Consider the following 13,485-nt stretch of genomic DNA (forward strand, 5'->3'; position numbering starts at 1 on the left):
AGTGGCAAAATGGTTGTTCTGGTCAACATCTTGATGTCCTGTAGCCAGGGAGTGAGAGTTGCCTGTGTATGTTCCCCAAGAGCTGCTGGGGAAGCGATGGAGAGTGAAAACAGCTTTGGATAAGAGCATCCTGAAAGGAGTGCAAACTAGAAGGCAGTTTCTCTTTATGGTGGTGATGGGGATGTCTCTAAATGCCCATTTTGGACATTTAGATGTCCATTTTTCCATGGAATTCTCGATGGAGAAATGCTGTTTCACTGAGACTAGGGCATGCTGCAGAAGTCTTAAGCTTTTGTCTCAGAGCAGCAAGGAGTTTCTGGTGGAGAGCAGGAGTGGTTTTTCTGCTATTCCAAGCAGACCACATTTAAATTAAGTGGAAGAGTATCAGCTGGGGAGAGAGAATTGTTTGAGAGGTGATGGTGTGAGGTGACAGCCCCTGCTCAGAGGAAACCAGGAAAAGGACTTGAGCCTGGATATGCATCTGGCGAGTGAGCTATGGCATTGCCATGTCCTTGCCCTGAAGCAGTGGGGACAAATGCAACATGAGGAAATCTGCCAAAATCCAACTCCTCTATTTCTTCTTTCTTGACCCTGTCATCTAAATTTAATTTTCCTGCTCTTTATTTTCTGTCACCTTTATTCCACACTTCCCTTTAGTATCTCTGAGGGCTTTTGCCCGGCATCACTTCCCCTACATCTGCCAGGCCTGCCTTCTCTCTGACCTCTCCCTAACCCAAGAGGCAATTAGAATCTCAACATCAGAGTTCAAAGTTTGGGGTTTTTTTGTTTGCAAAGGATGAGAAGGGAAAAACAAAAGCAGTGCCCTGAGTAATTTAAACTACCCACAGGCACATCTGTGCCTGTGTGATGACAGCTCCTGGTGGGAACTGCCCATCGCTCCCTGCACCCTCCTCCACTGCAGCTGCTGACTGGAAGGGAACAACCTGAGGCCCAGCTCATGCTGGTGTAGGATTCAGAGTGGTGGAGCCCAGACCAGAGCCAGCTGCATCAGTTGGCACTCGCCACCCATCCTGTGGGTCCCTGCATCAGTTGCCAGCAGAGCCATTCTCTGGGCTTTTCTTGTCCAGATGTGCATTCTCACTTATTCCCAGCTCTCTCTATTACATGCTTTTCCTCTTTGTCCAAAGAGCAAAAAGGTACGGACAGGTAATTTTTTTTTAGTGCTTGTATCAAGCATCCTAAAATAACTAACTCTTCTACCCAATGGTGTGAAGTCTAGAGGACAAGGAATTGTTCTTCTGTGTTTAGTACAGCATCTGACTGCATTGACACTGATCTCCAGCTTTAGTTGTGATGGAATGATAAAGCAAGTGTTGTTTTGATGTGGCAAGAGAGAATGCTTCAGGCAAGCAATACAGTGCACTAAATCCCTTTCTTCTGAGACTGAAGGTGTGTTTTCACATCATAAAGGTATCAGTGGGTGACCCCTTTCCTGATGCCTCCTCTGAAATATTTCTTACAATGAAGATTCAGTGTTGTTCCATAGCAAAGCCTCAAAAAAGGAAGACTTTGTTGCTGCACATCAGCTGAGTTTATCGCAGTTGTGAGGAAAAGTGAAAACACACTCCAGGGCAAATAACTCATCACAAGTGTGTTACTACATTGAGGTGGTTTTCAAGGGGATCCTGACCCTTTTTTCCTGACACCAGCCTTGGCAAGAGAGTAGGTTGAACTGCACCTCTGTGGGGCCTTGATCTCTCACGAGCTTGATAGCAGCCATTCTGCTGGTTCTGTGCCATTTGAAAATCAAACTCCTGAATGCAAGGCCTGCACCCATCTCTAAGGGCTGCAGATGTACACCCCTTTCAAGATTCCTCAGCTCCCTAAACTGGGACCTTAGCTGCCAGGCGGGAGAGTGGATCAAGAATGAGAAGGATGGAGAGTGCTGAGGAAAAGTTGGTGTAAAACTGTGGCAGCTCTCCCAGTTTGGGAGTGATTCTGGACTGAAAGGTTTTGATTGGAGACACAGCCTGTCCCAGCTACGGGGGCAGCCCTGGCAGCTGCTCCAGAGCCCCTTTCTCCCGGCACACACTTGGGAGAAGGAGCCAGAGAGCAGCCAGTAGTTCCAGGCTTGTTGCAGCAACAACATCTGTTTCCTAGGTGCACTTTGTTTCTGAAGAGGCTGTGCAGCACGCTCCATCTGCGCCCTTCTCTTTTTTTTCCTTTTTTTTTTTCTCTTTGCCGCTTGTGCCGCGTTCGGGGCGGCCCTTAGGGGAGGCCGGCGCTTCCCGGGAGGACCCTGCGCCAGCTCCGTGCCAGCGCTGCCTGTCGGGCTCTTTGCACCCGGAGCAGTATTGTCAGCATCTTGACAGCTGGCCGGCTGCATGCTTATTAGTTACTACTTTCCTCTTGCCCTCCACCTCTCCTTCGCCTCCCTAACCACCTCCACCCTCTCCCTTCCCCCTTCCCGTTCCTGCCCCATCGGCTGGCCAGCCCTTCGGGGAGCCCCCAGCCTCTCCAGATTAGAGCTCTCCAGGGACTTCGTCCTTTTGAAAGGAAGAAAGAAGGAGGAAAAAAAAAAAACAAAACAGAAGGAAAAAAAAAAAAAAAAGGAGGGGGAGAAGGAGGGGAAGAAAAAAATTTATTAAAAAAAAAAAAGAGAGAGAGAGAGAAAAGAAAGAGGGGGAACAGAAGAATGAAAACAGACCCAAGGGGCAATAGTCCCTCGAGCCATTTCACTGCATTACAATGAATATGGACTCTATTAAGCTCCGTTCTGCCTGTTAGTGTTTCCCAGGGCAACACAGCTCCCATATGGCAAGCATGCAGCAGATTAGGGTAGGCCTCCGGGCTTCATTGAGGGCCCGAGGCTTGACTGGCAGTTGAACCCCATCCTTCCCCCCCCCTCCTCACACTTGACACTGCCTGTGTTTATCTAAAGCAAAAAGGGCCCGGGTGGGAGAAGGGGGCATTTGGGGGGTTATTGTCCCGGGCAATGGGAGAGGGCAGGGAGAGGGGTGGGGGGGTGGTGAGGGAGGGAGGTGGGATGGAGGAGAAAAGGGGTGGGGGGGGGCGCAGCCCCTCATACATATTCAGGAGGTGTCTTGAATGGGCAGAGGAGAAATAAAGCAGATGGAATTCATGTTAAAGAACAGCCACAATCGCCCTCCAAAAACAAGGAGAGAAAAGCGGGCAGCCTTAAAGGAGCGTAGGGAGCAGCGTTTATCCAATTAGCAGGGTTGTCAAATTGAATTTACTCAGAATGGAGGGGGAAGCCGGGGGGGTGAAAGAGGGAAATTAAGTGTCTAGGGCATGGGGGGAGCATGATATTGAAGAAAGGAGGTGGATTTTCTTTTTTTCTTACGCTTTAGCCTTGCCTTTTCAAGGACTGGAGCTGCTTTCAGGGCACGCCAAGGGGCAGCAAAAGCCAGTGTGTATACTCTGTTTTAGCACAGGGCTCCTCTCCCGGTAACTGTGGAAAAAAGGACGTGTACCTGTGGGGTAAGGCCATCCTTGCATCCGTAGCCTGCCTGCACTAGAGCTGTCCCCAGCTGACAGGTCCTGCCACCCTGGGACAGCCATGCCACAGGCAGTGCCCGAGGTGAGCCTCACCCACGGCGGTGCCACTGCTGTGGGGACACTGGGGAGCCCGTGGCAGGTGTGAGCGTGGCATTTCTTCTTCAAGCAGCCTCATGCTTGCTGGCTGATGAAATGCCAACGTGAAGGAGTTTGCTGGGTCTCAGCAAAGTCAGCCTGATCAATGCCAGCTGGAAAGTGGCGCTCAGTTCAGAGGAGCTGTTGGATGGAGAGCTGCCAGAAACTGCAGGCCTTGGGTGCTCAGGGATATGAGCAAAAGTCAGACAGGCTATGAGAAGGCTTTGCATCCTGTTGCTAATTCAAAGCCAGCATGCCCAGTCCTCTCCCTGGTGATGCTGCAGGCTGTTATGGAAAGAAACTGCTCACGGAAGTAGCTTCATCTTGAGGAAGACAAAAAAGTTACAAAGATGTTTGCTGGTTTGGTTTGTTGCTGGTTTGGTTTGCATGAGCAGTTCTGTTCAAGGAAAAGAGATGTTTTCCCTGCAAGTTTATTTTTTAAAGAGGTGTCTGTTTCTCAGGACTTGCTTGAATTAAAACTGTGATTCTTTTTAGGGTCACCCAGTTGCAGTTTTTAGGAAAACTCACTGATCTCTAGTGGTTTCGCCATGCCAGGTTTTATTCTGGATATTTTCTTTCTGAGTATGAGCATGAATTTATCCCAGGCTTTCTCTGTTGTGGCTTTTTGATGGACTCTGTGAGCTCACAAGCAACTGCTGAGAGAGTCTTTTTGCCTAATCACTTTAGAAAAGGGAGAAGGCGACCCTCTCATACAGTTAGTCAAGGGCTATGTTAAAAGAGCTAATGCACTCTGAAATCAGCTCTCAGTGCTACAAGAGGGAAAAACAGTCAAGCTTTTATCCCTGTTTCCACAAACACTGTGCTACCTCCTTGACTTCAAACACAGTGGTATAATACTGGTTTCTGCCTTTCTGCCCACTCCTGATACCAGCTTTTTCCCATTTGGGATCCTGCCACTCCCTATGGCATCTGCACACCCATCCCCATCAGCTGCCCATGATGTTCTGTGGGAGAGGAGCTTCTGTCCTGCACCAACCTGTCCTTTTCCCAAACCATTTCAGAGAAAATGAGCCTAACTTATCTGTGTGAAATTAATACTTTGAAATGGGGACAGGGGTTGGGTAGAGGTTAATTTTGCCAGGATGTTACTGTTTGATGGGTCAGGGAGAAGCAGTCAGGGATGTCCAGACTGCTGTCCATGCCCAGGAATCCTGCAGGGACTTTGGAGCCGATCTGCCCAAAGATGACACCTGGACAGTATTTTTGCACCTAGAGGATTATACAGTTGTACAGTGGGATTTTTCAGAGGGGGTGGAAAACATTTAGCATCCAAGAACAGCTTGCTTGATGGGGTGGAGGTTCCAGTCAGAGAGCTTTTGATTTCCAGCCCCACTTGCCACTGCTTTACTGGATAACCTTGGGCCAGGTTGGCTTCCTCCTCTAGCCCTCAGATTCCTCAATTTGTAAAACAAAGGGGTGCTGTTGCCCTTTTGTTTTTCACGGGTTTTTTTTCAGTGGTTTTTGCTTTAGGCAGGAAAAAACTACTGTGTTGTATTAAAAAGTAATGATTACAAGTAAAATTGGCTCATAATACTGTGTAAGACATTGCTTTTTCTGAAAAGCTGAGGTCTCAATGTATGAAACAGAGAGCTGGGAGCTTCACTGTCCCTACTTGACCTGCTGGAAACAGAGAGCAGCTGCAGTGAATTCTCCAGCGTCACCCAGGGTGTCCCCAGCTGGTGGCAGGACTGAAGTTGCTGCAGCCTTTCCCTGGGTGCAGAGCAGTCCTTGCCCCTTCCCGCTGTTCCTGCCTTGCAGGAAGGAGTTCCCAAGGTCCATGTGAGTGACACAACCCCACCCCACGCTGCTATGTGCGTCGGTGAGTGCGCACAGCACCCGGCCTGCCTGGGCATTCCCGCAGCCTTCCCACCATCCGTGCCTGGGATGTGTGCTGCGGGATGCTGCCCCGGAGCTGGGGCACGGGCTGGTTCCTATTTGGGAGCCTTGTAAATTACCGGCAATGTGGCAGTAACAAGGGCTGCTTGGCTGGCCCTTGTTAAGCAGGAGGGGGCTTGGGGCTGGGAGCTGCATTTCCTCAGTAAAACCTTCAGTTTCTAATCAGCAAACACCTCTCCTGCGGCCTGTGCTTAATTCAAGTCCCTTTTTCCTTTCGAGATTTGTCACCCCCCCGCGCAGGCGCGGGCCTTTCTTCCCTTTTATATCCTCACCTCTGGTTTTCCTTTCTCGCTCCGCTGCCTTTGCCGTGCCCTCCGCCGCCGTGGCACAGCTGGGGCTGCAGGCAGGGGCCTCGCTGGCCTTAGGTGTGTGGTGGGAAGCTGAGCCGACAGATTTTACACCCCCACCGCCCCTCCTTAACTGATTAAGCTCTCGTTAATTTTGTTCTCTTAATGGCCCCTCTTTTGATTTACTGGGCTGTCTGAAAGGGACTTAGAGCTCCACCGACAGGAAATTGTTATTTTAACCTGGCAGGAAAGAATTTAAAATAAATAAACAAACAATTTTTTTTTTGTTTTCCCTCCCTCTCGAATCTCTTTAAATTACTTTAACTCTTTCTTTTCCTAGATAGCAATTAAGCAGGAGCTGTCAGGAGTGGTGTTATTGGTGGCTGCAGAAGTGCTGCAGCCAGGGGCACTCCACAAGGTACCTGCCTTGGGGAGAGGAGGCAGCAGAGCAGGACCCTGGCATGCAGCAGCTCTGCAGCCCCTGGTGCAGCCTCTGGGAAGTCAACCGGAGTGCCTGGGGTCTCCTCCGCTTCCCACCTCTGCCCTCTTTCCCACTGCAGTCCACTCTGGTGCTGCTGGCAGGACACGAGGCAGATTGAAAGCTGCCTGATTAATAAAGTTCCTTGTTTTGCACTATTGCAGCCTGCTTAAGGACAGCATTTTCAAAAGAGGTCAGCTCCCATTTAGGCATCGAAGTAAGTTGGTTGCCTATTCAGGAGTGCTCAGCATGTCAAGAACTGAATGCTTTTGAAAATCTGGCTTCAATTGTAAAAGCTGAGAATTTCAAAATCTGGCCCCAGATCCTAATAGTTCTTTTGGAATTGATGTTTTCATTCATTTTCCTCATTATTTTTATGCTGGCCATTTACTTTTTGTACTTCACTCAGCTGTGAAAGAAATGGCCACATGTCCCTATTTAGAGCTTGTACTCTTGCCTGGAGGTTTGGGGAGGTACCATGCATACACTTGTTGCAACACACCTTCTCTCATTCTCTGCTCAATACTGTTCAATCTGCCTAGTGCTGTGGCCAAATTTTTTGAGCTCCCCTTTTTTTCTCCCCACCTATTGCTCTTCATCTTTTCACAGACCTGGGGGCAGCCAGTTCAGTCACTGCATCCCCATGTGCCTGGGTGGTCCTAGCTCACGAGGGGTCTCATGCACAGTTCTGTGCCTTTGGCTTTGCCCTTCTGGCCAGAGGCTCTGTGCAACGCAGAGCTGCAGGGAGGTCTGGTTGGGAATATCTTTGCCTACCCCCTCCCTCAGCCTGGGCTCCAGGGAGCAACTCCTTTCCATCCAGCATTTTTCCAGCCTGCTGCCAAACCCATCCAGATAGGGGGAAGAGTCAGCTTTGCTCCATAGGCTTCCAATGCTGAGGAGCCAAACAGTAAGTCCGACCCCAAAATGTTTCTTCTGCATCAGTGAAAGGCTTTCCATCTCCTGTAAACATTAGGGTGTGAGGTGGTTTTAAGCCTGAACTACCTCAAAGTCTTTTCCAGAGGAGTGTAATTAGTGTGACCGTAACTTGTGCATCAGCAGTGGTGTCAACACTGCGTGTTGTGGTATGGACAGACCCAGGGCACTTTTACAGCCACCATCACTGGGGACTCCCCGTGGTGGCTGTGGCATAATGAAGGGTGCTTTGGTGGCTGTCTTACATGGAGAAATAAACTTGAGCAACTCAGATGGGTCTCCAAGTCAGTCACTAAAGTATCCTGATTGACGCAGAGCTGTCAAGTCACTGTGTGCTGGTTGGTGGGGGAAATTTTGAGACTCTTCTTAGGTGAGGAGAGTGAACACCAAGAAGGATGAGGTGTGTGGGAGGGAAGTTGCTGTCTTGTCTCTGGCACTGGAGGTTACCCACAGGGATTTCCACATGTAACGGGGCTGTGGCCTGCAGTAGCCGGAGTATGGCCTAGTGTTCTCTCTGGATGCCTTAAGGAGATGTCCAATGTCTGAACTCCATCCATGCTCCTGGATGCCTGGAAGCCACATTGGGCCATGCCAAGCTTGACTTAATTTATTCTGCCTCTCTGTAGGGCTTGTCATCTTGGCCTCACAGCCACTATACCCATGTTTCTGTAACTCCTGTAAAGAGCTGCCTTGGGCCAGCCAGTGCCCTGGATTCATACTGGCCTGCAAAGGGCCGTGTAAAGATGTTCTTTGTGGCCTTTCCAAACTCCAGCAGCATGTGTCTTTGCTTGATGTTTCTTCCTTTTGAAATCACCAGTTCTGAGGAAGTTTTTCTTTCCTCTTCTCATCTTCATGTGTCTCTTCCATGACTTCTCCTTCAAGCAGAGCTCTGGGATGTGGTGGGGGGAAAGGGACAGCTTGTGAGGCTGTCAGAGGGACAGCCCAGTTTGCAGAGAGGCATGCAAGCCAGCCTGCTGGGTTCTTGCTGTTACAATGTGCATCCCAGCATGCTGGCCATGGACATTGCCCTGTGCTGCACTTCTGCACCTTTGCTGTCACCAAAAGCCAAACAAAGTAATTTGAGAGTAGCTTGGTGATATTTCCCCAAATATGTGTGGTTTCCTTGCTAGCAGTAATCAGCCTTGCCTTGAACAATTCACCAAGCATCTCAGGGGGAGTATGTGTCAGTCCTTACTTCAGGAGTTAAGAGGTTTAATTTTGGGGGTTATGCTTGAAGGAGCTTGTGCCCTTTTTTGACTGAGATGGGTATGGAGAATGCATGCTCAAACAGGTGATAGCTCAAGCAGTGACCATGGTGGAAGTAGGAAATACCACCCTGCAGAGTCAGGTGCTCCTGAGGATGGTGAATGTGGCTAATGAGCTGTTTACTGCAGGGGGGGCAGGCAGTGTCACTGCTCTTTGGGCTGGCTGCCTTGGCTGCTTTGGGTTTGGTCTTGGGCTTCTTCCCTGCAGACATGCCACGGGAGCAATTCTGCAGTGGCCTAAGGCTTGCAGGTCGTCTTATTGCTGCAGCTGAAGGGAGCTCAAAATCCTATAGCTGCATTATGATGCCAGTAGAGGGAAATCTCCTCTTGACTTCAGCCTATTGCCTTTGATTAAAGATGAACTCAGTCTGACATCTGAGGTGTCTCTTGGGGCCACTGTTGAGGTCTTTAGTCCCTCTGACCTGGCTTGTCTGCTTTAGTGTTTGTTCATGGGTCTTCAAAGCAGCTGCTGCAGTGAGCAGCTCTTCACAGCAACCTGGGTTGTGACAAGTGGCCTTACATTTCTAGTTTTTTGGGGCTAGTTGACACTTTCAAGTATGAACCTGGTGGTTTGTGTAGAGTTAAAATAGGTAGTGTGTTTCAGGCAGAACAGTTAATCTGAAGTATTTTCATAGGTTGAGTCTCTTAGTTAGAGTGGACTTGTACTGCTCATTTACTTTAGTGTTCAAAATAGAATATATTCCAGACATAACCAAGAAGTGGCAGCAACACTCAGTGGATATCTTCAGTGACACTTTGTTGGAAATGTTTGTGTTTTGCTCCTGAAGATTGCCCGGTGTGCATCACTGTCAATCACTGTGCCAAGTACAAAATGGGGCAGGAGACTGTGTGTCTGTGTGTGCCTGTGTGCTTAGGCTGGGATGTCTTGGGAGACTCCCAACTGTGCCTGGGGGAGAGCCTGGAGAAGAGAAGTGATTGCATCAGCTTCTGTAGTCTCCTCAGGCCACTGGCTTGGTGATCTGGCAGTTTAGGGATGTTGGTAGAGAAGCCAGGCAGGGCTGCAAAGCAGAGGGAAGCCTGAGGGTTTCATCCATCCTGTCTCTCTTGTCATCCACAGGAATCCACTGCCACAAATCCACTGCATCCCCTGCAGCAGCTTATGGGACCCTTCCCTGGGCAGCCCAGGTCACAGCACATGGGATGGCAATGACACGTGGAAGGAAGAGGCCCATGTCCCCCGTCCCTTGCCTCGTGCTTGTGGCTGCCAGCTGTTTTGCCAAACTGAGTGAGTGTCTTTTCTTACCCATTCTGGTTTGCCTCAGTGCTGTTTAGCGTAGCCATGCCTCACAGACAAAGAGGTTTCCTCTCTCTGCTGTTCCCTGAGTAGCCTTGACTAAAGGTCTGTGGTTTCAAACCCTCTTCCAGAGGAGGATACGTTTGGAGTCAAACATTTCTCTCAGGCGGTGCCAGGAAGAAATGGGCTGAGGTTCATCTCTAAAAATTAGGGTGGGTGTATGAGGTCTCCACGGGATGGTGCAACACAAGGAAAGGCCATTTGGAATGGAAATAGTACAGCACTGCAGCTTTTTCCTCTGTCCATTCTATTGCTGAGTCTCACAGAGCTTTCTTATTCCCGTTTTTTCCCTCTGTGCAGGTGAATCTCTGCAGGTCACAGTGCAACCTGCCTCTATTGTCCAAAAGCTTGGAGGCCCAGTCAGCCTGGGGTGTGTGGTGGACCCCCCCCAAGTGAACCTCACCTGGAGACTGAACGGGAAGGAGCTGGCTGGCTCAGACGAGGTGCTGGGAATCCACGTGGAGCAAGGGAAGCTCAGCATCACGGCTCTCACCAACCGCACCGTGGGGCGCTACCAGTGCATCGCTCGTGTGCCTGAGGGAGTCATTGCCAGTGTCCCTGCAGTGGTGACCTTAGCCAGTGAGTAGCTTTAGCTCTCCGACAGCCCCTGCCTTGCTTGGGCCATCGCTCACACATCTTGAGAGCTCATCCATTCTTGCTTGCTCGTGCTGCCATCAAGGGATGACTCCTTTGGCATAGGCTCTTTTTGTAGCATTTTTGGTCATGGACTGGCTGACATGGTGTGGCCCAGTCTGACCCAAGCTATCCTCCTGCTGCGTGATAGGCTGCAGATCTGTCCTTCAGGGAGAAGTTTTTGCAAGACCAGGGAATGCCTGAGCTGGGGGGTTTGGTTTCCTGACAGTTAGGCTGCCTTCTCTGGTTCCTAACTTATTGATGGAGTTTATAAGTAGTACCTGCTGGAGCTGATGGCCCAACTGCTGCTGGGGCTGATGCCTGCACAGGGTCAGTGTGTGCTAAGTTTTACTGCATTCTTGAGACACAGCTCTGAGCAAGCGACTTTGCTCCTATTCCTGAGCTTACATGCTCCTCACTGCTGCCCTCTGGCACTGGGAGACGTGTGCATGGCCAGAGGTGTCTTAGGTGGGCAGTTTTTCTTACAAGCACCTGGTTTTGGCCAGACGTATGTATTTGGGCAGAAGGGATTGTATCTGCATGCATGTGAGAAAGAGCAGTGGAGGGCCCCACCTTCTCAGAAATCCACACAGTGTTTGGTGGAGCAAGTGTGTGCAGAGGAGGCTGCCATTGCCTTGAGTGACAGTCCCTGAGTGTAGAAGGGGCTTCATCTTTCCCAGAAAAAGGGACTTTGGGGCTAAATCTTAAGAAAATGAAGATGTGAAGATGTTTGTGCAAAGTGGGGCCTGGCTTTGCCTTTAAAGCCAAGAACTATTGGCTTGTCACTGTGATATTAATCAGGAGTGAAATGTTTAGGCCAGACAGGGTGGGAGGAGGAGGAGGCCAGGGAAGGCAAGGAGAGAGTTGCTGAACTCTGAAGCAGGGTGGGAGGGGGGGAGTTGTCACGGGGCCGAATCTGTTGGGGGATTTGGCATGAGCCCCATGCTGAGATTAAGTTTCGGAGAACACATTCCAGAGCAGAAAGGGGGCTGTGTGTGCTGGTGGCCTGATAGAGAGAAGGAGAGGAGGGGAAAGGTGGATGGGATTACCAAGGGCATGGTTTGAATTTAGGAGAGCAGGGTGTGCACAACTCCTCAGCCTGATCAGCTCCTGCTTAGCTGATCCCCTTTTCTTTTTTCACTCACATCCCAGCCCACTACCACCAACTCTGTCTCCTGGGAAAAGTATGTCTGACCTATCTGACTGCTTTAGCAGGGAATGGGGGACAGGTCCTAAGGCACCAGAAGGCCCCATAATGTCCTTCAGGATGAATTAAAGCCTCTGAGTAGTGCATCAGCCCTCTCCAGGGGCCAAATCACCTTTGCCTAGTGTGTGCAAAAGAGAAGGACGTGGCCATCGCTGTGTCCCTGTCGTGGCAAATGCAATTCTGAGAGGAATTTGCACTGAGGAGCACCCCTCAGTGGAGCTCACAAAACTGGAGCCAGAGGCTGGATGATCAAGCAGCTAATCCATTGTGGAATACCCCTGTGCTGTGCTGTGCTGCACGGGTCCCTCATCCTCAGGGGTAGCTGGGGATGGCAGATGCTGCATCCCACACACCTGGATAGCCTCGGGTGATAGAGAGCACCCAGATGGGGAAGATATAGCAGTCAGTGAGTGAAGAGAGAGATAGGGCATCCCAGTGAAGGTGTGGGACTGAAGGTGTGGGAGGAGAATCTTCTGGAGGGGTTCAAATAACCAGTCTCATGTTCATGAGCTGGAGTCTGCTTGCAGCAGTGGTGTTGCTCTGAAAGAACAGGGAGCACCACGTCGTGGTGGGACTGAGTTTGAGAGCTGTGGTAGCAGCTGTGGCCCAGGCTTTCTGTCCTGCTCCAGACCTCCTCTATAGGACCTTGCTCAGAGCTGATTCAGTGGTGACTGTGGTGCAAGAAAAGCCTCTGGCAGGTCAGCTTGCAGTTGATAAATCTCCTCCAGATAACCTTCAGGGCTGAAAGAAAACCCTCTGAAAGTCTTAGTTCCATCCAAAAATTATGGGGTAGCAAGGGGAAAGTGAAACTGGAATGTGTGAATGAAAGCGGTGGGGGGAAGGAGGGTGATGGAAACATTTTCAAGGCTTGGGTTTATTTTGGAAGAGGACCTGGAGTCATTGGAAGAAGTGACTTGCTAGGTTTTGAGGAGTGTAGGTAAAATTGTCTGGCCAACTTTTAGGCTATTTCCCCTCCTTTCTTTGGGGCTTGTTTGAAGGAAGGAGTCTGGAATACCCCAGGCTCTGTGTGCCCGGTGCCCTGGGGCCTGCTGTGCTTTGCTGACTGTCAGCAAGTAGATAGCCATCACTGCAGTGCTGGCAGCCACGGTGTAGCCCTGGGACTCACACCTCCTGCTCTCATCTGAGCCAATGAGAGTGATGCTGAGGCCAGCTCTCTTCCCCCTGGCTCAGAGTGCTGGTTGGAACTTGCATTTAATTTCTCCAGCAGAGATAAAATAACTGTTGTATATCCAAGAGGTGGAGGGAGGAGGGATTTGCACAAGGGAAAGATTTCACAAAGTGACAAAGGGAGCAGCACTTCAGGCGTTACTTGGGCACCACTAAGTCCAGTTAGAGATGAACTGGAGCTCCACAGCAGTTGGAGCACCTTGGCAGCCCATGGCATGTCAGTGCAGGTCACTGCGGGTCACACCTACTGATCGGTGCTGGCCTGATTGTGGTGCACAAGATCAGCCCTGCAGGCCCCAGGGCAGCACTGCAGTCTGGGACAGCTTGTATGGATAAAACAGGAGTATCCCTGGTTTTCCAAACCAGGCTTTAAGCCTTGGTATGAGTGAAAGGTGCAAAGAAGAAATGTTTTCTGTGCCTGATTCTAGGTGGCAAAGTTGCCATCCTGCCAGAAAGCCCTGCCCCAGCCCCTCCCTGGGCAGAGATGCTGTATGTGAAAGGCACAGCTGCAGTGGGCTCTGGTGGGGCTGAGTGATTCCACCATGGACTTGTACGTGGTGCTGAGGGCTGGTTCTGTAACAGCTGCAGGCTTGGAAGGTTCTTCATGGAGCTCACAGGGGCTACTGAAGTGCAGGGCTGGAGCAAGG

General features: G+C 50.4%; 1 protein-coding gene across 3 annotated transcripts in view; it reads left to right on the forward strand.

The window, feature by feature from the left end:
• The window catches only part of BOC (BOC cell adhesion associated, oncogene regulated), a 54,572-nt gene that overhangs the window by 21,862 nt on the left and 19,225 nt on the right, over window positions 1-13,485 (forward strand). For all 3 annotated transcript variants that reach the window (XM_064721850.1, XM_064721867.1, XM_064721857.1), the window contains exons 2-3: window positions 9,574-9,741; window positions 10,111-10,389. In XM_064721850.1, the coding sequence (XP_064577920.1) occupies window positions 9,657-9,741; window positions 10,111-10,389 (364 nt within the window). In that variant the 5' untranslated portion in view covers window positions 9,574-9,656. The remainder of the gene's footprint in view (window positions 1-9,573; window positions 9,742-10,110; window positions 10,390-13,485) is intronic.

The sequence above is a fragment of the Zonotrichia leucophrys genome, chromosome 1 (assembly GCF_028769735.1).
Source record: "Zonotrichia leucophrys gambelii isolate GWCS_2022_RI chromosome 1, RI_Zleu_2.0, whole genome shotgun sequence".
In the NCBI taxonomy this organism is placed as follows: Eukaryota; Metazoa; Chordata; class Aves; order Passeriformes; family Passerellidae; genus Zonotrichia; species Zonotrichia leucophrys.